The sequence below is a fragment of the Pongo abelii genome, chromosome 8 (assembly GCF_028885655.2).
Source record: "Pongo abelii isolate AG06213 chromosome 8, NHGRI_mPonAbe1-v2.0_pri, whole genome shotgun sequence".
NCBI classification, from domain to species: Eukaryota; Metazoa; Chordata; class Mammalia; order Primates; family Hominidae; genus Pongo; species Pongo abelii.
Window position 1 is genome coordinate 49,432,979 of NC_071993.2, and position 26,067 is coordinate 49,459,045.

General features: G+C 50.5%; 1 protein-coding gene, 1 long non-coding RNA gene and 1 other non-coding gene across 9 annotated transcripts in view; 2 read left to right on the forward strand and 1 right to left on the reverse strand.

Annotated features, from left to right (window-relative positions):
• Nucleotides 1-3,031: 3,031 nt before the first annotated feature.
• Nucleotides 3,032-12,362, forward strand: LOC129048448 (uncharacterized). The gene is made up of 3 exons (XR_008510794.2): nucleotides 3,032-3,147; nucleotides 4,740-4,834; nucleotides 11,843-12,362. It is a non-coding gene; the product is annotated as an uncharacterized LOC129048448 (long non-coding RNA).
• The window catches only part of LOC129048447 (uncharacterized), a 39,324-nt gene continuing 18,048 nt past the window's right edge, over nucleotides 4,792-26,067 (reverse strand). For 3 of the 7 annotated variants that reach the window (XR_010141500.1, XR_008510793.1, XR_008510791.1), the window contains 2 exons: nucleotides 25,055-25,245; nucleotides 24,044-24,482 (listed from right to left, as the gene is read on the reverse strand). Coding sequence is in view for 1 of the 7 variants with exons in the window: in XM_054523257.2 (XP_054379232.1) it covers nucleotides 20,389-20,566; nucleotides 24,227-24,482; nucleotides 24,688-24,901 (648 nt within the window). In the remaining 6 variants the exon portion in view is untranslated. The other 4 variants (XR_008510790.1, XR_008510787.1, XM_054523257.2 and 1 more) reach the window with 4 other exon arrangements.
• Nucleotides 23,515-23,639, forward strand: LOC112135337 (U6atac minor spliceosomal RNA). Its single transcript, XR_002916634.1, has one exon. It is a non-coding gene; the product is annotated as a U6atac minor spliceosomal RNA (small nuclear RNA).

Here is a 26,067-nt window from a genome sequence, read left to right on the forward strand (position 1 = left end):
GTGACCTCAGGGGCAGGGCTGCCCTCTGCGAGGCAGATAGGGATGAGCCTGCGTCTGCTGCCCACCCAGTAGCGCCTGAGCTGAACCCCCTGCACCACCATGAACAAACATCTGGCATCAACTCGCTCGCTGCCCCCACCCCTCCCTCAATCTGCTTTGGTAGAGAAGAGCCTGGGTTCAGGCTGAGCACTGGCTACGCTGACCCTGCCCGTCACCTGGGGAGACCGGCGGAGGTGGCAGCATGAGGAAGTGGACCCCAGAGAGCACAAGTGACAGAAGTCCCGGGAGCCAGAGGATGGGGCTGGACTTTGACTCACAGCGCTTGATTTCAGACGCTGGGTTGGCCACACGCTAGCTGTGCAATCTTGGACAAGTGACTCCACGTCCCTGGGCTTCCTCTCACTTTTTCAAAACTGGTGGTTGTAGGCATTGAATGAGTTAAAGTACCAAGTGCTCAGAACTAGGACAAGCACAAGGAGTTATCCAGGGCTGGTTCTCCTGATAGAGAATGTCCTCGCTGCAGAGGTTGTGAGAGAACTTCATTAACCTTTGGGGATCCCGCGTCCTCACAGCTCCATCCTGAGGCCGCCTGGGATGCCGGTGCTGCGCCTTTGTCAGGCCCCAGCAGGAGCGCCATAATGAACTACGAGTCCTCAGACCCGGATCCCTTTGGTAGAACTGCTAGGATGAATGCTGCCCACACTAGAGTGTGCAGCAGATTGCCCTGGGGAGCGTTAAAATAACATAAAACAAAACTATTCTTGAGAAAATTACATTTACACTAAAGTGCTCCATCCCCTGGAGGCCAAGGGAGGCCCCTCTTCAGGCCCAGATTCTATTCTAGGACCATGATATTTCCATGAAAAGGAGACAAAGTGCTGCCTCAGAGACCCACCCCCCGCCAGAGGAAGCCTGGGCCTGGGACCCCTTCAGTAGGGGTCTGAAGTCCAGGTCTTCCTGGAGATGCTTTTACACTGCTTGGTCTTTGAAATATTTCCATTTTGAGATGTTCTTCTCTGAAAACTCCTCCTCATTCAGAGCCTGCCTACAGCCGGCCCTGGAGCGTGGAGGTCACAGTCTGTCTTGGTACAGGGACACCACCTGGGTTTCGGATGAGTGGACAGTTTTCTGTCATTTTTCCCTGCACTTCTCGTCTCCTCTTCTTGTATAGATGATTTTTTGCTTATTTCTTTCTATTTCTGCATGTTCTCGTTTTCTCTTTTCTTTCTTTTTTTTTTTTTTTCCGAGATAGGGTTTTGCTTTGTCACCCAGGCTGGAGTGCAGTGAAGCAATCAGCTCACTGCAGCCTCCACCTCCCTGGCTCAAGCGATCCTCCCACCTCAGCCTCCTGCGTAGCTGGGATCACAGGTGCATACCACCACACCCGTCTAATTTGTTTGTTTGAGTTTTTTTTATAGAGATGGGGTCTCACCATGTTGCCCAGGTTGGTCTGGAACTGCTGGGCTCAAGCGATCCTCCAGCCTCAGCCTCCCAAAGTGCTGGGATTACAGGCGTGAGCCACCGTGCCTGGCCTGACTAATCCTTTTCTTTTCTTTCTTCCTTTCTGTGGATCGAAGGCCTTCTCTGCCACTCACCGCAGCACTGTGCTTCCTGCCTTCCCTGCCCTGGGAGCCTCTGCAGGCCAGAGCCCCAGCGAGTGCAGCCTTGTGGCTGTACACCTGAACTGCCTTCCTTCCCTGTGGCTGGAACTTCCTCCCAGATTGTCGCTGTGCACCTGGCCTGGCTTCCAGAGGCCTTGGGTGATTCCCTGGGTGAAGCCCATTCCTAGCCTTGCAGGTTTTCAGAAGGTAACTTTGCTGCTTTGGCCAGAAGGCTGCAATGTGGCAGTATTCAGCAACGTGGCATTTCTGTGCAGATAGTTTTAAACTTTGGTTCAGTTCGTTGCTGATTCATTTGATGTCTTAAGGAGCATGGAGCTCCAAGAATACAATGGTAATAAGTGAGGACTTCCAGTTCTGGTTCTGCATGTAAGGAGCTTGGAAGATATCTTTCAGTAGATATCTGGCACTAGGTTCCCTGCAGCCTACTCCCAAGGAAATCATTTCCGAGCTGGGCTTTTCCAACCTTGAGCTTAGCCAGGCCGCATCCCCTCTCCCCAGCAGCTGTGCCGCCTCCCTGCACTCTCATGCATGCCTGTGGTTTGCAGTGGTGGCTGCTCCCTCCGCCAATGTCACCTGCTGTTCATGCAGCACGTGGCCGCACCTTCTGGTCAGTGCTCTGACTCACCTGCCTGTCAGTCATTCTTCTGTGGGCCGGGTCTTCAGGATGATCCTTTGCTGGTTCCTTGTCCCTAAGTTATCTCCAAAGGTGAGTTTTTCCCAAACCAGGTTTTTGCAGGACGTTTGTGCTGGGGGGATCAAGGGCTGTGTTCTAGGCTTGTGCAGGCTTTGTTACAATTCCAGTTTGGTGTGTGGTCATTTTCCTCATTTTAAAGGAATAAATGAGGCTGGGTGTAGTGGCTCAAGCCTGTAATCCCAGCACTTTTGGAGACTGAGGTGGGAGGATCACTTGGGCTCAAGAAGTCAAGGCTGCAGAGAGTTGGGATGGTACCACTGCACTCCAGCCTGGACAATAGAGTGAGACCCTGTCTCAAAAAGGAAAAAAAAAAGAATAAACAAGATATCGTGTGTGAGAGAGGTTATAAAGGTAAGGTATAAATAATAAAGACTCCACATAGAAAGCAGGACATGCCATGTCCTCAGGTGGCCTCTGTGTGCCTGAGCCTGAGTCAGCCTCTCAAGGGTGCGACCGCTGGCCTTGGAGGTGAGCGCATCCCCTGACCCACCCCAGGCTCCACTCTTGTCCTTGGTGTGAATTGTTTCCTTGCTGCTTGCTGTGGTTTTATTTTGTGTTGTGCCCTGAAAGAACACACCAGGGGGTTTCATGTGCCCTCCCCTTCCTCTGTGCCTGGTCTTGTCCCTGCCTCACCCTCGGCCAAGGGGCCAGCCTCTGCAGACCTGCCTTTGTGATGTCATCTTCCCTATGATCAGACACTAAACTCAGGAAGACACCAAGACTGGCGGCATGGCTTTACACCCAAACCATCTTGGTGCTTCATGGACAGCCAGATCCTTCACCTCACTGCCCGAGATGGCAGCCACATGAGACAGGCCCTGGAAATAACAGGTACCATGGTGTCCTTGACCTTTAATTAGCTCCACATTTTCTATTTGCTACTCACCGAAGAGCTGACCTGCTGACCTGTTTATTCAGCCCACAGGGTGGAAAAAGTTTTAAAATCTAAAAGTGAAGCTCAGAGGCTAATTTTGTATATGCAAAATGTACAAGATATGAATAAAGTGTTATATTAATAAAATGCCCTAGAATTCGTACTCTTTCCAGAGGGAATGGGAAGGCCTGGGGCCGTGTCCATGTCCTGGCTGTGCTGTGCTGTGCTGCATGCCCCTGGGGAAATCCCTACCAAATCACTCTGGGTCGAACCTCATGAGGGGTTACTTCTCCTCTCGACTCTTCTGTTGCCAGCTACTGTCATCATTTAACCAGGCTGTCAGGTCACCTCGTGATAGATGGTTTCTGCTTTTCTGCCATGCTTGCCTGGAGACTCAGTTTAAGCTAAAAGCTAGAAACTGCATCTCCAACAGAGGACTGTCTCAAAGCCAGGGTGGAAAGAACCGGATTGGACACTCAGCAAATGACACCATGAGAACATGGCTGGTGGTGCAGGCATCTTCGCACCAGACAACATTACGTGTGAGACTGTGCCCAGGAGCCGAGTGAGGTTTCTAGGACTCTCAGGAGGGAGCAGAAGGAAGCAACTCCCCATGACTCCATGGCTGGCTGGGGCACAAGCTCACATTTGGGAAGCCAAAGAGGGGAGCGTCTTGTCACTTTGTGCCTTAGCACTGCGGTGCCCTCAGTGTGGGTGAGCAAAATCACACCTTTTCTAGCAATAGGCCCTTACGCTGACTGACAGACTCCACAGATAAACAGTGGTGTGGCTTCCCCCGCTCATGGGAAGTACATGGTGGAGAAGAGAATGCACTGAGTGGGTAATGTCCGAGCGTGCCTGCTGCCCCAGCCTCGTATGCCACAGGGGAGATGCCCGGGGTCTGGCTAGGGACACCCCTGTGTGCTCGTCCTCTGCTTCAGGCCTGATCATCATCGCCAAGGAGGAACCTCATGTTTTTAAGAAGTCCCTGAGGTGGTCAGCCAAGACAAGGCTGCTTCTTTGCCCACAACAAGGCAGGATGCTGAGGAGGAGTTTGAGAGCCAGGCTAAAAACAGTGAGGTGGATGCAGGAGCCAGCTGGGATCCTGGCCAAGGGGGTGGAGACAGAGTCGCAAGCTGGCTGTGGCTTCTCTGCATTTCCAGTTTGCCTTTCTATAGAATAATGATAAGACAGCCTCCCCACTGGTGGGTCGGGTATTTTCAGTGAGTTAATATGTGCAAAGGGACGGGCGCGGAGGTCAGGACTTCAAGACCAGCCTGACCAACATGGTGAAAACCCGTCTGTACTAAAAATACAAAAATTAGCTGGGTGTGATGGCATGCGCCTGTAATCCCAGCTACTCAGGAGGCTGAGGCAGGAGAATTACTTGAACCCGGGAGACAGAGGTTGCAGTGAGCCGAGATCACGCCACTGCACTCCAGCCTGGGCAACAGAGCGGGACTCCGTCTCAAAAAAAAAAATTGCAAAGAGCATCAAACAGTGCAGCGTCATGAGTGAGCTCATACTCTGGCCCCTTATTTTCATTTAGTGCCACTGGAGACCTTGAGGAAGAGGGTCCCTTTGAAATTTGGTGACCAATATCCATCCATCTCAGCTCTGTCTAGAGGTCAGCTAAGATCATGGGTAAGTGCTTTGCCAAGACCACTCGCTACAATGTGTCTCTGGAACAACATCCCCTTACTGCCACAGTGCAGTTCCAAGCTCCTGCTGGAGCCGGTGCCTGTCTGGACACCTCCCCACCACCCCCACTGGAAAACCTAACATTCCTGCCTCCGTTTTTGCCTCCAGTTCTTCAACATAGAATCTCTGCTCCCAGGAGCAGGGTGGTTTTTTTTTTTTTTTTTTTTTTTTTGCAGGGGGTTTGGGTGCGTATCAGTTGTCAGGCCTCTGAGCCCAAGCTAAGCCATCATATCCCCTGTGACCTGCATGTATACATCCAGATGGCCTGAAGCAACTGAAGATCCACAAAAGAAGTGAAAATAGCCTTAACTGATGACATTCCACCATTGTGATTTGTTTCTGCCCCACCCTAACTGATCAATGTACTTTGTAATCTCCCCCACCCTTAAGAAGGTTCTTTGTAATTCTCCCCACCCTTGAGAATGTACTTTGTGAGATCCACCCCCTGCCCACAAAACATTACTTCTAACTCCACTGCCTATCCCCAAACCTATAAGAACTAATGATAATCCCGCCACCCTTTGCTGACTCATTTCAGACTCAGCCCGCCTGCACACAGGTGAAATAAACAGCCTTGTTGCTCACACAAAGCCTGTTTGGTGGTCTCTTCACACGGACGCATGAGACATCAGTAATTCTATTTCGAACATGCTCAATTTGAAATGGGCATTAGACATCTGATATGGTTTGGATCTGTGTCCCCACCCAAATCTCCTGTTCAATTGTAATCCCCAGTGTTGGAGGTGGGGCCTGGCGGGAGATGATTTGATCATGGGGGCGGAGTTCTCATGAATGGATTAGCACCATCCCCTCAGCCCTGTTCTCCTCTTAGTGAGTGAGTTCTGGAGGGATCCGACTGTTTGAAAGTGTGGGGCACCTCTCCATTCCCTGTCTTGCTCCTGGTCCTGCCATGTGAAACGCCTGCTCCCGCTCTGCCTTCTGCCGTGAGTGAAAGCTCCCTGAGGCCTCCCCAGAAGCAGATGCTGTCACGCTTCCTGTACAGCCTGCAGAACTGTGAGCCAATTAAACCTCTTTTGTTTATAAATTACCCAGTCTCAGGCCTTTCTTCAGCAGTGTGAGAACAGACTAATACAGCATCCAAGCATGATGTGTGTGAGGCAGTTGGCTGCTTGAGCCTGTGTCTACAAAAACAGGCTGGAGACAGTGGCTTGGGGAGTCAGCATGCAGATGGAATTTAAAAATCATGGCTCGATACCTTCATTTAAAGAGGGTGAAGAGATCAAAAGAAGGGTCCAAGGCTGGATGGAGCCTGCACCACTGCCGCCACAAAGGTGAGAAAGTGAGACCCAGGGAGGGCCCCTGAGAAAGGCTGAAGACCAGGGAATGCTGTCTCAAGCCAAGTGAGGAAAGGCCTTCAAAGAGATGGTGAGGTCCACGGGAAAGCTGGGCAGGGTATGGAAGGGAGATGGCTGACCTGGAGATTCGGAGACGGTGCAGTAACTGGTAATACTGAGGTCTAGAGTCTCATGGGTGTTCACAGTGGGACAGAGGTGTTATCATAAGGATGGCATATTATAAAGGACGCTTCCAGGTTCAAGTACAGGAAATCCTGGCCAAAGTGGCTTAAACAACAGGGTGTTGGCCAGGCACGGTGGCTCAAGCCTGTAATCCCAGCACTTTGGGAGGCCAAGGCGTACAGATCACCTGAGGTCAGGAGTTCGAGACCAGTCTGGCCAACATGGCAAAACCCCGTCTCTACTAAAAAATACAAAAATTAGCTGGGCTTGATGGCACGCACCTGTAATCCCAGCTACTTAGGAGGCTGAGGCAGGAGAATCATTTGAACCCGGGAGGCAAAGGTTGCAGTGAGCCGAGATCGCACCATTGCACTCCAGCCTGGATGACAGAGCAAAACTCCGTATCAAAAAAAAAAAAGAAAGAAATGAAGAAAAAGACAGAGAGAGAAAAAAAAAGGGAGGGAGGGAGGGAAGGAAGGAAAGGAAGGAAAGGAAAGAAAGGAAGAAAGTCATGGATGGCTCCGCAGCTCCCCGCACGTCATTTACCAAGGCCACTTTCCCATACCACACACAGAGAGTCCTTTGGTTTCTGGTCCTGCCAGTCAGAATTGGGCGGAACTGCCAAGTTGGCCCAACTCTACTCCAATCCCTGACAAAGGGAGCGGCCTTCGGGAGGCTCGGCTCTCTGTGCACTTTGCTCAAGATGCCTGAAGAATGATTACTTTGAGGAAGAAAGGAAGATTTTTAAGAAAGAAGTGACTTTGTTTTCGCGGTCAAGGAGTGAAGGCCCCAAGAGACCAAAGTAGACGCTGAAGGAATCCAGGAAGAAGAAAGAAGCGGTGAAGAGACGCGAGGTGGGGCCAAAATCTTCACTAACCAACAAGGAGGGCTGCGGGGGCTTTGGAGGGCCTCTTTTCTCGCAACCGTGGCCCCTCCGCCCCTCACCTGCCCCTTGAGTGTTTCTGTGCAGGGGTCGCACACGCGAACTCGGCTACTCAGACCGAGCCAGTTTACCGTCACCATGGCAACAGCGCGTCCTGGGCTGGGGCGGGGCCAGACTGCCAGCGCCTTTGTGGCGCATTCGGAGCTAAGCCAGTGATTGGCCATCTGGGCGCGGGGCGGGCTGAGTCAGTTGGAGGGGACGGGGCTGAGGCTCCGGTGAAGGCCCTAGGCCTGGGCTGGGCCGAGGGAGATGATGGATGCCGCTTCTCGCCACTTCTCGGGGGCACCACAGACAGCGGGAGCCTGCAGAGAGCAGGGACAGCGGCTTCAAACGCACTGTTTCCGGGCAATGTCACTAATGCCAAAGTCATGCCTCCCACTGGACACTCCTGGGCTCCCATCCTTCCTACCAAGAAACTTTCTCTGTAAAACCGACGAAACAGCTAGAAATGGAGCCCAAAAGACAGCCAGGATAACAGACGACAGAGAGGATCAAGGCCCAGCAGGACCTGGCGACTACAACACTCTGGCACTAGGGTGTCTAGAATGGGAAGCCCCCAAGGGGCTGGAGTGGGATGGGGGAGTGGTGCAGGCCGCCCACCAGGTTCCCTCCGCGCAAAGCAGCAGGGCCCCGCGCTTCCTGAGCCTTCACGGAGGTCTACTGGTCCCTCTGCCTGAAAACCTGTCTGTTTGTCAGGAGGAGTTCGGAGCATATAATTTTGGGGAGCCATTTTCTTCTAGGGAGTTCACTTGCCTGTGCGGGGCGTGGGAGGAAGACAACACATAACTGAACGACAGATGAAGATAAATTGTAAAAGAAAATCGTTTAAGTGTTTAATCAGACAATGAAGAGAAACCCAAAACAATAAAACCTTTTCAAGGAAGTAAGGTACACAATAAAAAATCTCTTGGAGGAAGCATCAGGGCTTAAAGATGAGTGGAAAATCGGCTTGATTTTTGGGAACCAAAAGAGAACAGATTTTTTTTTTTTTTTTTTTTTTTTTTGAGACAGAGTCTCGCTCTGTCGCCCAGGCTGGAGTGCAGTGGCGCAATCTCGGCTCACTGCAAGCTCCGCCTCCCGGGTTCAAGCCATTGTCCTGCCTCAGCCTCCCGAGTAGCTGGAACTACAGGCGCTCGCCACCACGCCCGGCTAATTTTTTGTATTTTTAGTAGAGACGGGGTTTCACCATGTTAGCCAGGATGGTCTTGATCTACTGACCTCGTGAACCACCCGCCTCTGCCTTTCAAAGTGCTGGGATTACAGGTGTGAGCCACCGCACCTGGCCTTTTTTTTCTTAATACAGAGTCTTGCTCTATCGCCCAGGCTGGAGCGTAGTGGCTCGATTCTGGCTCACTGCAACCTCCAGCTCCCAGGTTCAAGTAATTCTAGTGCCTCAGCCTCCCAAGTAGATGGGATTACAGGCATGTGCCACCACGCCCAGCTAATTTTTGTGTTTTTAGTAGAGACGAGGTTTCTCTATGTTGACCAAGTTGGTCTTGAACTCCTGGCCTCAAGTGATCCATCTGCCTCAGCCTCCCAAAGTGATGGGATTACAGGCGTGAGCCACTGCACCCGGCCGAATTTTTTAAATATACTTGGAAGCTGGTTATCTATGAGTTGATGGCAAGATTTTTTTTTTTTAAAGACAGTATATCACTCTGTTGCCCAGGATGGAGTGCAGTGGTACAATCATAACTCACTGCAGTCTCAACCTCCCAGGCTTAAGCAATCCTTCCACCTCAGCCTCCTGAGTAGCTGGGACCACAGGTGCACACCACCACACCTGGCTAATTTTATTTTTTATTTATATTTTTGTGGAGATGGGGGTCTCACTATGTTGCCCAGGCTGGTCTAGAGCTCCTGGGTTCAAGCGATCCTCCCACCTTGGCCTCCCAAAGTGCTGGGATTACAGGTATGAGCCACCATGCCTGGCCCCAATTGCAAGATTTGATTAAAATTTTTATAGGTCAAAAACGTAGAGGTTAAAAGACCCTCCTGAGGAAGCTAAACAAAGTGCAGACAGGTACAAAGCTGAACTCCATCGGCTCAAAGAAAACAGTGCCCAGCAGAAGATGCCAGAGCACTTACAACAGGAAGCTCCATGCCAGTGGGAGCAGCCCTCTGAGTGAGAAGTCCCTGGAGCGTCTGTTCTAGAAGCCCTGCCTTACAGAGTGGATGATGTGAAATTGTGAGCAGTTTCAGCTGTAGGCAGCAGAAACTTGGCCCAACACCAGAGAGAGAAGATAAAACATCAGAGGAGAGAGAGGACAGATGTCACCCAGACAAATTCTTTCTTAACAAGGGTTGAAAAAGGAGGCGGCTAGTTCCCATGCAGTGTGAGCCACGGGTGGTGGACAAGATCACAGCACACTGCACAAGGCAGAGGCAAGATGTGAGAATGAATGCAAGTCCTTGCCGGGAGCCTCTGTGACCCCATCAGCCGCAGGCCGGGGCACTGCAACAGAGGCAGACTGCACATGGACGTGTGGTGTCTGCATGGGCTGCATGGCCCCTCACATGCCCACTCCACAGCTCCATCACAGGCCTCTGCAAAGACCTCCTCTTGCCCTGTCTTCTCTTATTAGTTTCCTGGGCTGCTGTAACAAATTACCACGAACTTAGTGACTTAAAAGAACAGCCTAGTTTTTTCTCACAGGTCCTGGAGTCCAGAACTCTGAAGTTAAGGTGTCATCAAAGCTGCACTTTCTCCGGAGCCTCTAGGGTAGAACCCATGCCTTGCCTATGGTGGCTGCTGGTGTTCCTGGGCTTGTGGCTGTACACCCCAATGTCTGCTCCCACCATCACGTGGCCTTCCAACTGTGTGTGTCTAATCTTGCACTACCTCTCTCTCACAAGGACACTTATGATGGCATTCAGGGCCCACCCAGATAATCCAGGATGACCCTCACCTGAGGATGCTTAAATGAATCACACGTGCAAAGACCCTTTTTCCAAATAAGGTCACATTCACAGATCTCAGGAAGAGAACATGGACACACTTTGCTGGGGGGGCATTTTTCAGCCCACCACACCTCCCTGTCTTTCTCCTTCTAGGCCCCTGATCACCAGCCCAGCCATCGGCCACTGCCCATCAGTTTCATGTTTACTCTAAACTCAGTCCGCTTCTTTCCACATAGTGAATGACGGCTGCTCTGTCAGAATTTCTGCGCATTGGGAGGACTTTCCCCCACCACTATTTTTCAGGGCTGTCCCATGGCAGGCTATAGCACAGCAGCATTTGGGGCTTACATCCACCTATCAAGCCATGACCCAAGTTTGGCCCCCTTACTCCCACCTCTACCCCGGTTCTGAGCTGAGTGAGACACAGGGGCCCGATGCAACCTTTGCAGACAATATGGGGCCTAGGCCACCTGCTTTTGCAGCTCCTGGCTGCCACGTGGCCCTGCTCTGGCCCAGAATGGAATGCACCATCACCATCGTACTGGGAATGGGGCTGTTGGGCCCACCACTGACTTTATAACTTGGGTTCTAGCCAAACCCAGCTCAGGATAGGCAGTTCTGGCTGCAGAGTCCCTTGATGTCTCTTGCTGCATGCTCTGTCTCCATCAGGGCCCGGTGGCATGCTGGGAGCTGTTCTGGTTGGGTTTGGTTTTTTGGGTGGTATATGTATAATTATCAGTTACAGATGGCGTGGTCTTGATCCAGAACCCTAAGTGTCTGTATTGTGATTCTCCCATGGGAACCTGTCGTAAACTCCAAATGCCCTCTTTTTCTACCATAGATACCTCGTATACAATAAGGTCTGCGGGATCTCATGATGCAAGGAGCAGGGCTGCTGACCCACATCCTGAACTTGCTACAGAGCCCTTTCTAGCTCTGGGCCCAAAGCCTTCATACAGCTCAATAAGGGGGCCAGAGCAACATGCCCACCCATGGGGGTTTGCTACCTTTAAACCCGAGGGAGCCTACTAAGCATTGTGCTTTATTCTTGTTGGTGGGAGGTATGAGATGCAATCATTTGTCTTTTACTTTGGAAGGAATGTCAAAGCATGTCCCAAACCACTGGATCCCTGAAGTCTCCACAAATGTGTTTAGCAGGTTGGAAGATACAAGGTCAATATATATATCAATTAATTAGGTATACAAAAATAAACTCAAAGTGCATTCAGAGGCCACGCAAGGAGGATTTCTTGAGACCAAGGGTTCGAGACCAGCTTGGGCAACATAGTGAGATCCCATCTCTACAAAAAGTTTTAAAATTAGCCATGTGTGTTGGCTCCTCCCACCTCAACCTCCTGAGAAACCTGTAGTTCTAGCTACTTGAGAGGTTGAGGCAGGAAAATCCCTTGAGCCCAGGAGTTGAAGGTTACAGTGAGCTATGATCATGCCACTGCACTCCAACCTGGGTGACAGAGAAAGACCCTATCTCTTAAAAAAAAAAATTAAATTAACTCAAAATGGATCATACACCTAAACATAGTTTTAGTGTTAGCTAAAACTATAAGACTTATATAGCATGGGTTAATCTCAGCTGATCTGGATTAACCACATTGTGACGGTTAATTTTAGGTGTTGACGTGACTGGATTAAGAAATACCTACAAAACTGGCAAAACAGTACTTCTGGATGTGTCTGTGAGGGTGTTTTAAGGAGACTGATGTGTGAGTTGCTGCACTGAGTCGGGAAGATGTTCCTCAATGTGGGCAGCCACCATTCAATTCGCTGGGGGTCCAGAGAGAACAAAAAAGGAAAGAAAAGGATTTCCCCTCTCTCTCCTGGAGCTGGGACACTCTCCTCTTCCTGCCCCCTGGTTCTCATGACTTCAGCCTCAGACAGAGACTTACATAATTGGCTTCCCTGGTTCTAAGGCCTTTGGACTTGGACTGGGCCATTTTACCAGCATCTCAGAGTCTCCAGCTTGTAGACAGCCTGTCGTGGGACTTCTCAACCTCTGTAATCAAGTGAGCTAATTCCCCTAATAAACCCCCTCTCATATCTCTATATCTATTGATAGCTCCTATTGATCTGTCTCTCTGTAGAACCCTGACCAATACACATATGCTTATTACAAGGTATTGACTCTTGGCCAATGCTGTGCAATGGATTAACTAAAGATAAAGATGTTCTATAACTATGAGTCTGTGAGTTGTTTCAGGGCAGGACTACCAGCCTATCAGCATTGTTCAATAATAATTGAACTCATTATTTGTACCTGGTTTTAGAGGGGTCTGGAAAATTTTGAAAGCTAAAGCTGGTCACAAAGTCAGAACATACCTATGTGATCAGCTCACTCTAAGACCCTCCACTCCCACCATGAGCAGACTTCAGGCTTCTTGGGACCGAGGTGCTTCCACACACAGTGTTCAAGGGCAAGATCTGAAACCAAAGTGCATCCTATGTGTCCCAGTGTTAAAAATACCCAGATCTCAAAGTCCCTTTAGTGCATAGCCTTCTGCTTTTGCTACTGTGCCTATAAAAGAAGCACAAGTGTAAACTGAGTCCTGCAGGTCCTTTCAGCAGCTGAACACTTAGGGTGATTAAGGTGTAATTAACACAAATTCCTTAAAGAAGGCATAGGAGAACATCTTAACAACCTTTGGTTTGGCAAAGATTACTTAGATAAGACACAAACAGCATAATCCATGAAGGCAACAAATCAATAAATTGAACTTTCTCAAAATTAAAACTTTGGCTCTACAAAAGACTCTGTTAGAAAGAAAAGGGGAGCTATATACTGTTAAAAATATTTGCAAAATATATATCCAACAAAAAACATGAATCTGGAATACATAAAGAACTATAACTCAATAATAAGAAGACAAACAACCCAATTTTTAAAAATCCAATTCATATGTGAGCAAAAGACATAAATATATATTTCACCAAAAATGGTATACATTGGCAAATAAGCTTATTAAATGATGCTCAACATGATTAGCTATTAGAGACACTCAAATAAACCCACAATCACTATACACCTATCACAGTGACCAAAATAAAGAACAGTGGCTTGGTGTAGTGTCCCACACCTGCAGTTTCAGCACTTTGGAAGGCTGAGGGGGAAAGACTGCCTGAGCCCAGGAGTTCAAGACCAGCCTGGGCAACATAGTGAGACCCAATCTCTACAAAAAATAATAATTAGCTGGGCATGATGGCTCACACCTGTAGTCCCAGCTATTTGGGAGACTGAGGATCGCTTCAGCCCAGGAGATCGAGGCTGCATTGAGCTGAGATTGTGCCACTGCACTCCAGCCTGGGTGACACAGCAAAACCCTGCCTCAAAAAAAAAAAAAAAAAAAAAAAGTGATAACACCAAATGATAGTGAGGATGCAGAAAAACTAGACCACACATTATTGTTAGGAATGTGGCCAGGCACGGTGGCTCACGCCTGTAATCCCAGCATTTTGGGAGACAGAGGCAGGTGGATTACTTGAGGTCAGGAGTTTGAGACCAGCCTAGGCAACATGATGAAACCCTATCTCTACTAAAAATATTTAAAAATTAGCCAGGAGTAGTGGCGGGCACCTGTAATCCCAGCTACTCAGGAGTCTGAGGCAGGAGAATTGCTTGAACCCAGGAGGCGGAGGTTGCAGTGAGCCAAGATCAGGCCACTGCACTCCATCCTGGGCAACACAGCAAGACTCCATCTCACAAAAAAAGTAATGTAAAATGGTACAGCCACCCTGGAAAATAGCTTGGTAGTTTCTTTCTTTCTTTTTTTTTTTTTAAGATGGAGTTTTGCTCTTGTTGCCCAGGCTGGAGTACAATGGTGAGATCTCGGCTCACTGCAACCTCCGCCTCCTGGGTTCAAGTAATTCTCCTGCCTCAGCCTCCTGAGTAGCTGGGATTACAGGTGCGCGCCACCATGCCTGGCTAATTTTTTGTATTTTTAGTAGAAACGGGGTTTTACCATGTTAGCCAGGCTGGTCTTGAACTCCTGAACTCAGGTGATCCTCCCGCTTCGGCCTCCCAAAGTGCTGGGATTACAGGTGTGAGCCACCACGCCCGGCCAGTAGTCTCTTATAAAACTAAATATATATTGGCCATAAAACCCAGAAACCACACTCACATTTATCACAGGGAAATGAAAACTGTTCACACCAACACCTGGCCACAAATGTCCACAGCAGCATTATTCACAATTGCCAAAAACTGGAAAAAACACAAATGCTCTTCAATGGGTGAATGGTTAAAGAAACTTTGATACCCCCATACCATGGAATACTACTCAGCAATAAAAAGGAACTGACAATTGATACATTCAACAACTTGGATGGATCTCAAGCAAATTATGCTCAGTGAAAAAGAGCCAGTTCAAAAGGCCATATACTGTGTGATTCCATTTATATAACATTTTTGAAATGACAAAATAGACAGATGAAAATCAGATTAGCAGTTGCCAGGGTTTAGGGGCAGAGGAGGAGGAGGCAGACATAGGTAAAGGGTTAGCATGAGGGACTTCTGTGGTGATAATTATTCTGTATCTTGATTGTGGTGCTGGTTACACGAACCTACACGTGATAAAATTGCATTGAACTATTCACACACATACATACAACACACACAAGTGAGTGCATGTGACACTGATGAAGTACAAACAAGCTCTGAGGACTGTATCAACATCAACGTCCTGGCTTTGATATTAAACCATAGTTAGAGAAGATGTTATCATTGGAGGAAACTGGGTGAAAGGTACACGAAACTTCCTTGAACTTTTTTTTTTTTTTGCAACTTCCTGTGGGTCTATAATCATTTCAAAATTTAACCTCTTTTTTTTTTTTTTTTTGAGACAGAGTCTCACTCTGTCGCCCAGGTTGGAGTGCAATAGCCCGATCTCAGCTTACTGCAACCTCTCCCTCCCAGGTTCAATCAATTCTTCTGTCTCAGCCTCCCATGTAGCTGGGATTACAGGCACACACCACCACACCCGGCTAATTTTTGTATTTTTAGTAGAGATGGGGTTTCACCATGTTGGCCAGGCTGGTCTTGAACTCCTGACCTCAAGTGATCCGCCAGCCTTGGCCTACCAAAGTGCTGGGATTACAGGCATGAGCCACTGCACCTGGCCCAAATTTTAAAATTCTTAACATATATTATTTTTAAAATGCTTCTCCACCCACTCCTCTCCACCATTGCACTTCTGTTGCTATCTCAGGCAGTGGTCCATGAAGGCCAGCACCACGAATAAAGCTACAACTGCTCAGTGTTTATGTAACACCCAGATAAAACCACCCCCACTCTTCTCCACGTCATCTCAGTGTAGTGACATAGCCAAAAGTAATGCAGGTCCAAAACCCTGAACAGTCATGGAGAGCTTTGCTTCAGGTTTTCTTGGGAGGACTGTGGAGAGAAGGCTCCCATCTCATGATGCAAAGCAAAACTTCCTGATGTTGTCCTTCCCACCCCCGACCAAAACCGCACCTTGAAGCAGATCCTCCAGTATCTCCTCCCCTCTCCCCATCTGCTTCTCTCCCCCTAAGCTTCCAGCCTTCTCTTCCTCTCCCCTCCTATCCCCTCCAACAGGACTGCTGGATTTCCCACAAAAACTCCCAGGTCTGTTCTAACGTGGATCAGCCTGGGCTCTTCCCATCTCTGCCTACTCCCACAGCAAAGGCCCCATAAGGAGCAGCCAAACACTCGTACCTCCTCATGACACAAAGGAAAGGGAAGGCTGTGAACAGCCACTTGCACTGTAGCATTTTTGTTTCTGTTTTTTTTTTTTTTAAAAAAATGGGTAGGCCGGGCACGGTGGCTCAAGCCTGTAATCCCAGCACTTTGGGAGGCCAAGGCAGGCAGATCACAAGGTCAGGAGTTCGAGACCAACCTGACCAACATGGTGAAACCCCATCTCTACTAAAAATACAAAAATTAGCCGGGTGTGGTGGCACGCACCTGTGATCCCAGCTACTTGGGAAGCTGAAGCAGGAGAATTGCTTGAACCCGGGAGGCAGAGGTTGCAGTGAGCTGAGATCACGACAATGCACTCCAGCCTGGGTGACAAAGCAAGACTCCGTCTCAAAAATAAATAAATAAATAAATAAAATGGGTAAAAGATTTGGAGAATCACCTCAGCAAAGAAGATAAGCTGATGGCAAATAAGCACAGGAAAAGATGCTCAACATCATTAGTCATTAGGGAAACACTCATTGAAAGCACGAAGAGACACTGCGACACACCCACTGGGATGGCTACAACCAAAGAGACTCACCATGGCAAGTGGTAGTGAGGGTGTGAAGAAACTGGGACATTCATGTGCTGCTGGTGGGAATGTGAAATGGCACAACCACTTCGGAAGACAGTTTGGCAGGTTCTTATGAAGTTAAGCATACAGCCAGGGATGGTGGCTCACACCTGTAATCCTAATACTTTGGGCTTTGGGAGGTGGAGGCGGGTGGATGGCTTGAGCCCAGCCCAGGAGTTAGAGACCAGCCTGGGCAACATGGCGAGACCCTGCTTTTTTTTTTTTTTTGGAGCCAGAGTCTACCTAGCTCTGTCACCCAGGCTAGAGTGCAGTGGCACAATCTCCACTCACTACAACCTCCACCTCCTAGGTTCAAGCGATTCTCCTGCCTCAGCCTCCCAAGTAACTAGGATTACAGGCACATGCCACCATAACATGCTAATTCTTGTATTTTAGTAGAGATGGGGTTTCACCATGTTGGCAGGCTAGTCTTGAACTCCTGACCTCAGGTGATCCGCCCGCCTCAGCCTCCCAAAGTGCTGGGATTACAGGCGTGAGCCACGCGCCTGGCCAGCGAGACCCTGTTTCTAAAAAGAAAAAAGTTAAACCTGCCATATGACTCAGTCACTTCACTCGTAGGGATTTACCCAGGTTTCATGAAAACATAGTCCACACAAGACCTGCACAGTAATATGTATAGACACTTTATTGGTAATAGTTAGAAACTGGAAACAACCCAAGTGTCCATCAACAGAAGAATGCGGCCAGGCACGGTGGCTCACACCTGTAATCCCAGCACTTTGGGAGGCCACGGTGGGCAGATCATGAGGTCAGGAGTTCAAGACCAGCCTGGCCAACATGGTGAAACTCCACCTCTACTAAAAATACAAAAATTAGCGCACATGGTGGCATGCGCCTGTAATCCCAGCTCCTCGGGAGGCTGAGGCAGGAGTATCGATTAAACCCGGGAGGCGGAGGTTTCAGTGAGCTGAGATAGAGCCACTGCACTCCAGCCTGGGCAACAGAGCAAGACTCCATCTCCGGGGCAAAAAAAAAAAAAACAGAAGAATGCACAAATTATGGCACATCTATGCTATGGAATACTGTTTAGCAATTTTAAAAGAATGAACTGCGCTCCAACCTGGGTGACAGAGCAAGACCCTGTCTAAAAAAGAAAAAAAGAAAAAATAATAATAAACTATTGATATTCACATCACTACAGATAAATCTCAAAATAATTATGCTAATGGAAAGAAGCCAGACAAAAGAGTACACATGGTATTATTCCATCTATATAAAATTCTAGAAATCGCAAATGAATCAAACAGAAAGCAGATCAGTGCTTGCCTGTGGCGTTGCCTTGCCTCTCCAAGGGGGCCTTGGGGGAGGGAGAAAAGGATCACAGAAGGGCATAAGGAAAGTTTTCAGTGATGGATGTAGTCATTTTTTTGATTGTGGTGATTATTTCACGGATATATATATATATATATATATATATATGTATATTCTTCTAATTTTGGCCGAGTGCGTTGGCTGTCACCTATAATCCCAGCACTTTGGTAGCCTGAGGCAAGAGGACCCCTTGAGCCCAGGAATTCGAGACCAGCCTGGGCAATACAGTGAGACCGCCACCTGTGGAAAAAATTGTTTAAAGTAGCCGGGCGTGGTGGTGCACACCTGTAGTCCCAGCTACTCGGGAGGCTGAGGTGGGAGCATTTCTTGAGCCCAGGAGGTGGAGGTTGCAGTACGCTAAGATCATGCCACTGCACTCTAGCCTGGGTGACAGAGCTCACTTGAATCTGGGAGGCAGAGTTTGTGGTGAGCCAAGATCGTGCCATTGCACTCCAGCCTGGGCAACAAGTATAAAACTCCATCTAAAAAAAAAAAAAGAAAAAAAAGAAATCAATGTGGCTGCTCTCAAAACACCAGATATGTCTATTGAATCATGCATAGTACCTGGGAAAGGGACCTCTGGGTGGATTCCTGAATGCAGTGGACCTAAGTGAGTTGGGCCTGGGTCAAAACTCTATTGCCTAGCTCTCATACAGCCCCAACACTAGCAGGGGACCACAATAAGGCTTTGGGTCCCTGGGTATCAATGCCAAGATGGATTCTGTGTCTATCAGCACTTGAAATGTTTAAATTCCTCTTTACCTAGTATGTGGCAACTCTAGTAAATAGCCATAAGTGCCATGGGAGAAGAATTGAGGAATCACAACCACTCACTCACTGCCGTGAAGGAGTTGTTCCTCCTGGAAACCCAGCCTTTCCTTCAGGCACTGGGGTCTAGTCTGAAGTTTTTCCCTGGGGTAGCTGCCCTCAGCCTCCATCTCCCATCTTGGATTTCTTTTGGTTGTGTAGATTAAGCAACGACTTTGTGGGCTGTTCTCCTCCTTGGCCACAGGAATAACCTGCTCAATTCGCCACCTCCACAGCTCTGGGAAGGTCAGATGTCCCTGGCTGCCACAGCAATGCTGGCACCTCTGCTTAGAGAGGGCCATGCTTTCTCCAAGCCTCCAGGGGCTACACAGGCAGCATGATGGCCCCACCTCCTGGGCTCTTTCTAGGATGTTATATCCTGTATCTTAGAAGAGTGTTCTCACACCAGCTTGGGCAACATAGTGAGACCCCATCTCTACAAAAAATAGAAAAAGTTAGCCCGTGATGCTGGCACATGCCTGTAGCCCCAGCAACTCAGAAGGCTGAGGTGGAAGGACTGCTTTGAAGTCAAGGCTGCAGTGAGCCATGATCGCACCACTGCACTCCAGCCTGGGACACAGAGCAAGACCTTGTCTCAAATAAATAAGTAAATAAATAAATAAAAATAAACTCTACCTTATCCAACTTTATGTTCTACCCCCTCCCCACCTTGTCCCAGGGCCCTCGGGCCTGCCACACACATGTGCACACACACACCTCTCTCTGACTCGCTCTTCCCAGTCACTTTGGCCAAGTCCTGCAGCTTCTTTAGAATTTGGTCCCTGCCCTTTCTTACTAAGCCCAATGCCTCCCCAGACAAGTGTAGTCTCAAGTTCGGGTGTGACCAGGAGCGGGTGGCTGGCCCTGAGGGTGGCCATTGCCTGCAAGTCAGTGGCGACTGGGCACCTGGGTGCTTCCCTTCAGACGACCCCATTCCAAGCTTCAGGGAGCCTCTGTCCCCACAGAGGGAGCTAAACTGACCAGGACTGAGAGTTCATAATTTTCTCTAATTATGCCCTGGGCTCAATTCTCAGCATTTTTAGCCCTCCAGCAGCAGGAAATAGTCTCTTTAGCTGCAGCCTCAAGGCCCCGTGACCAACACTGTGCTATGGTGTGGCTGGTTGTGAATCATGCTTAGCCTTTCACTGTCTTTCTCTAACTGATGGTCTCAGCAGCACCCATCCAACTCCAGGCTTTATTGACGCCCATCCCCAAGACCTCTCAGAAAACTGAGCTATGACATCCCCAGTGCATGTTCTCCCATTCTAATTCACCAACTGTGGAGGTTCTAAGTTCTAACAATTTCACCTACTTCAGCATGCCAGGGGCGTCAACCTGCCACCCACTACCAGGGTTGGCGCCAGAAGTGATGTGAGTAGCTCGCACATCCCACGTGGTGCCTGCTTCCTCCGCCTGCCCTGGAACCAAGCCAGGTCAGGTTCTCTGGAAAACTCGAGCTGGTCCTGTGCAGGCAGGACCCACCCCCATGTTAGAGTGAAGGAGACAGGATGCCGAAACAGAGGCCTCGCCCGATCCCTGGGGGAGCTCTGGTGCTGGGATGGCTGGTCAGGGACATCCTGCCTTGAGGCAAGGGAACTCTGCCCTTCCAGGCTACTGGAGGTTCCAAGATACCAAAAGGAGGGGCATGACCGTGGGCCGCGGGTAATTCCTGCAGGGGACTCAGCTGAGAGCCACCAGTAGCCACTCTTCCCAGTGGCTGTGGGACCGAGTGCCTCAGTCCTGAGAGGATCTTGCCCGTGGGCACAGAGCGCCAGAGACATTGGAAAGTCCCTCTGAGCAGGACTGCTCTGTGCCTAACCCTGAGCAGCTCCAGGGCTCCACCCTAAACTGTGTATTGCTTTGGACGTGCCAGCAGTTCCAAATCCCGTGGGGCCAGCCGGGCAGACAGCACCTTGTGTGGAGAGAACAAAGGGTGAAGCCCACTGAGCACATGGTGGGTTTGAACTGTTGCATGGGCGGGAGGTGGGGTGGATGAGACAGGGAGGGGTCAGCGGGATGCTATGGCTGGAGCTGAGGTGCTGGACATTATGAGGGGAAGAGGAGGCCATGGGGGAGGTTTTCTGGTGGGGACCAGACATGGCTAGAGCAGTGCTTGAGAAAATTCCATCCAACATAATGGATGTTAAGAGGGGATAACTCTGCATTCCCTGAGCTTTGGCTGTACCAGTGGGGGCAAAAAACCGCTCCAACCTCCAGGAGTGTCAGGAGAGCAACACAGGCACACAAGAGGCAGAAAGGACTGTGCGAGGCCAAGTGCCAGCTAGCTGAGGTCCGAGGCAGGGCCATGTGGAGGGGACCCGGAGGGCTTCCTGACTAGTGTGTCCAGGGGGCCCTGTCCGAGGGCTGTCCAGTGGGGAGGCGCTGGCCTCAACTCCAACTGTCAGGAAGGGAATGTGACTCTCCAGGAGGAGGAGACTGGCCCAAAGCCACGCAGCCATGCAGCGGTGGGGTCAGGACCTGCACCTGAGTCGGCACTAGAACCACCTCCTTAACCACCAGTCCACACTGCCCACGTTGAGGTGGCCAGGAGGTCAGGAACGAGGAGCACCGAGGAGCAGCCTTGACAAAACAGCCCACAGAGATGCCAGGGCTGGGAACCACGCTGCTGCAAGAGGACAGAAGGGGAGATGCACGCTGGGAACAGACACTCAGGATGGAAATGTGTCAAGAAGGAAAGAAGAATGCACACGGCAGCCCGAGGGGCTGGCAGTATCGACAGGGCTTGTTACAGAAGTGGGGAGAGAGTCCATGCCAGAGGGGCTGGTGGGGCAGGGGAGGACAATGGGCTCCAGAGGGGCTGTGTGTGTATGGAGGAGAGTCATAAAAACAGGAAGAAAGCCAAGGGGAGGAGCCCCATGGAGAAATAAGACGGGAAATTCGGTCAGGGTGGGGTAGGGGAGGGTCAGGGAGAGAGGGAGGACTCCTTTCTGCTTTGGGGTAGGAACGATTAGAGTGGTTTTGTTGTTGTTGTTGTTTTTGTTTTTGTTGTTGTAGTTTTTTTGAGACAGAGTCTTGCTCTGTCGCTCAGGCTGGAGTGCAGTGGCATGATCTCGTCTCACTGCAACCTCCGCCTCCCAGGTTCAAGCGATTCTCCTGCCTCAGCCTCCTGAGTAGCTGGGATTTACAGGCACCCACCACCATGCCCAGCTAATTTTTTGTATTTTTAGTAGAGACAGGGTTTCACCATGTTGCCCAGGCTGGTCTCAAACTCCTGAGCTCAGGCAATCTGTCTGCCTCTGTCCCGAAAAGTACTAGGATTACAGGCGTAAGCCACCATGCCCAGCCTACGATTAGAGTTTTTTTAAGTGCTGGAGTAGGAGGCAGTAGACAAGAGCCCTGGCCATGGGAGAGGCTGGCCTGGGGCATTGTGTGGGGTGGTGAAAATGCTACGGGTAGAATTAGGCGGGAAGGAAGAGAAGTGTGACAGAATTCCATTCTAAAACAGGATAGTTAGGGAAGGTTTCACAGGCGATATTAGAGGAAGATGTGAAGGTGCTGAGCTATCAAGGGTGGGAACCAGTGTCGACACTCTACAGGCAGAGAGGTCTGGTGCTCCTGGTGCCTGGTGCTATGGCTGGAAAAGCAAGTGCAGCTGGAACAGAGTGGACAAGGGCGAGAGGAAGAGGAAGTGAAGGCAGAGAGGTGACAACGAACTTCACACAGGGTCGTGGGAAATACTGTGCAGACTCCGGGTTGGATTCTGAGGCAAGTTGGCGCCCTCAGAAGGTTTGCAGCTGAGGAGGGACATGGCTGGGGATGACTGAGCTGCTGCTGACTTGGCTGACAACTGAATGAGGAGAGCAAGTGTGCATGCAGGGAGTCTGGTCAGGAGGCTACGGCGGAAACCGGTGGGAATGCAGGAAGCACGGACTGCGACTCATATTTCTGGAAGTACCTGCAGCCTTGACAAGAAGGATTTGCTTGTGGGTGGTGTGCTGGGTGTGAGAGATGAGGCGTTCGCAAGAATCCTGGCTAGGTGAATGGGATGACTGGTTTGAAGATCAGTGGCTGTACATTCAGCTCAAGGTGTCTAGGAGATGTCCAGGTGGAGATGTTGGGGGAACAAATGCATTAGAGCCTGGGGTTGAGGAGAAAGGCCCAGGATATGAGGAGCATTTGGGGAACCGTGTGCCTTCAGGAAGAAGGGATGAGGTCACCAATGGCAGTGGATGTTTTAGAGAAAAGTTCCAACGCTGACAATCCTGGGGGGCGTTTCAACATTAAAAGATTGGGATAGTGATGAGGAACCAGTGAGGAGACCAAGGGCTGGTCAGTGAGGTAAGAGAACCATGGGACAGAGGTGCTGGAGGCCAAGAAAAAAATATTTTCAAGCCAACGGCAGTGGCTAATGCCTGTAATTCCGGCACTTTGGGAGGCCAAGGTGGGCGAATCACTTGAGGTCAGGAGTTCCAGACCAGCCTGGCCAACATGGCGAAACCCCGTCTCTACTAAAAATACAAAAAATCAGCTGGGTGTGGTGGCACACACCTATAATCCCAGCTACTCAGGAGGTTGAGGCAGGAGAATCACTTGAACCCGGGAGGCAGAGGTTGCAATGAGCCAAGATCACGCCACTGCACCCCAGCCTGCACGACAGAGCGAGACTCCATCTCAAAAAACAAACAATTTCAGAAACAAATGATCAACCATGATATGGTCGGGCGGAAAAGGCAGGTGGAGTTGGAGGGGAAGGAGGGAGAGTGCCTTGGGGTGGGAGGAGAGAAAGTGGAAACAATGAAGGTGGACAACTCAGCGTGACTTTGCTGTTAAGGGGCACAAAGCACTGAGGTGGTCGTTGCAAATGGAAGTGGGGTCAAGACAGGGTTTTAGGAGAGAACCGTGCTGTATGAAGGGAAAGAAGGTTGGCATTCCCCTTGACAGGGATGGAAGAGGCCCTCAGGCCTGACAACACACACAGGGTTAAGGCGCTCCCACCTACTTCTGGCGTCTAACCCTCGTTTTTTAAATCTTTTTTTTTTTTTTTTTTTTTTTTGATATGAGGAGCATTTGGGAACCGTGTGCCTTCAGGAAGAAGGGATGAGGTCACCAATGGGAGTGGATGTTTTAGAGACAATTTCCAACCCTGACAATCCCAGTGCAGTGGCCGGATCTCAGCTCACTGCAACCTCCGCCTCCCAGGTTCTAGCGATTCTCCTGCCTTGGCCTCCTGAGTAGCTGGGATTGCAGGCGTCCGCCACCAAGTCTGGCTAATTTTTGTATTTTTAGTAGAGACGAGGTTTCACCATTTTGGCCAGGCCAATCTCGAACTCCTGACCTCAAGTGATCCGTCCGCCTTGGTCTCCCAAAGTGCTGGGATTACAGGCGTGAGCCACAGCGCCCAGCCTTTAAATCTTTTAAAAACTAAAAATTAAAAAAGAGAAAGAGAGAGAACAAAGCAGCATGTTTCCACGCGGGGGGTACCGTCTCCGTGGAGAAGGCCGAAGGGAGAAGCGCAGGAAGGACGTCCTGGAGTGAGGAGACTGGGGAGACCTGAAGGAGTGGAGGGCAGGGAGGGAGGGAGGCTGCGCGGACGGCGGCGCGAGAAGCTCACCGCGTGGTGCACGGGACGCTGGGCTGGGCCAGGGCAAGAGGCAGGAAGGTGGGCAGAGGCTGCAGCGGGCGAGTAGGAGCGCTCCTGATGGCTGCTCTCAGGAGAAACCAAGGCCGAGTGTGCAGAGTCGGGCAGGAAGACGCCTTGGGAGAGTGGCTGACGCAAGCCGGCAGAGGGTGTCGGGGACAGCGTGTGCGGGCTGCCATGCGCTCGGGTGCTGCGCAGGGTGGAGTCCTGGGGCTTGGCCCGCGGAGTGCTGTCGCGCCCAGGGTTAAGGGGGTGCAGGCGGTGAGAGCAACGGAGCCCAGGCTGGTCCGGCCCTGCCACCTCCCTCCATTCGCCTGGCTAAGCTCGGGGGCTCCCGCCCTGTCCCCCCAGTGCCTGCTGCGCTGGGCCCAGGCCGCCCGTGCCCTGCCGGGCCCTCCGGCCCCCCACCCCCCACCCCAGGGCCTGCTCCTCACCCCAGGGTTCCATCTCCCTGGTTTCCACCAGAGACTGGGTACGTGGGGGCGCTGGCAAGGCGAAGGACGAGGCTTGTTTACCGTCACCATGGAGACGGTAGCGGGGTGGGTCACCAGGCTTGGTGGGCCCGGGGCGAGGCCGGGGAGAGGCTGCTTTGCCCCCAGCCCTCCCTTCTCCTACCCCCACCCCTTGTCCTGGGCCCGCCAGGCCCATGAGCCCGCCTCAGGAGGAGCGCACACCCGGCTCCGACCTGCAGAACCGCCAGGGGATACAGTGCGGTCTGTGATAATTAACACAGAAAATTAACACATTTTATTCTATTTTATTTCTGTGCTCATGTAAATAGTGAATGATTTAGAATCCTACCACAGTGTGACAGTGTCCGCTTTCACACCCTCGGCTGGTTCTGACGCACTCCCGGCGTAGGAAGCTCTGGTGGGTGCCAGATGGTGCTGAGTTCACCTTTTCCAGTTGGTGGCACTTTGTCCCCGATCTCATTTAACCCTCAGGACAGTGCTGTGGAGGGGTCGCTAAGAGTCCGAATCAGCAGGTGGGCACTGGTAATAATAACAGTAATAAGAACCAACACAGGACAGCAGGTCTGTCCAGCTCCACCCTCTGCTACTTTTTTTTTTTTTTTTTTTTTTTTTTTTTTTTTGAGACACGGTCTGGCTCTGTCCCCCAGGCTGGAGTGCAGTGGTGGGATCTCAGTTCACTGCAACCTCCACCTTCCAAGCTCAAGCGATCCTTCCGCCTCAGCCTTCTAAGTAGCAGGGACCACAGGCAGGCACCGCTAACTAATTTTTGTATTCTTTCTAGAGATAGGGTTCCGAGATATTGCCCAGGCTGGTCTTAAACCCTGGGCTCAAGCAATGCGCCCTTCTCGGCCTCCGAAGTATTGGGATTACAGGCGTGAGCCACCAAGTCCGGCCTATTATGTCATTTTTACAGTTGCCATTTTCCCCCAAATGTATAGAAAACAATGTGCCTCATATTTCACAAATGTTGGTATCTTCCCAGTACGGTGAGCAGGGCACTGTCCACAGTGGGTCAGGCCGAGTTGGTCCCTGCAGCACTGATTCTGTTGACCCTAATGGCAGCAAGCAGAGGGCAGTTTATTGGTGTTTGGCCCTCTGTGTTCCTAATAGAAGCCCCTGCAAGCTGCAGCCTTCCAGCCCAAGGCTCTGGGCCTCTGGAGGTGGAGTTCTCTCAGCTGGCCCTGGGAGACAGCGCAGTGGCCCGAGCTCTGGCTCATCAGGTCAGGGAAAGAAAATCAGCCTCAGAATCTCTCATCTCTGGCCAGCGTTCTTCCTAGTGACTGAGTCACAACTGTCCTGTTCCCCATGGGTGTGGTCATAGCATAGTGCCTATGGGTGGTT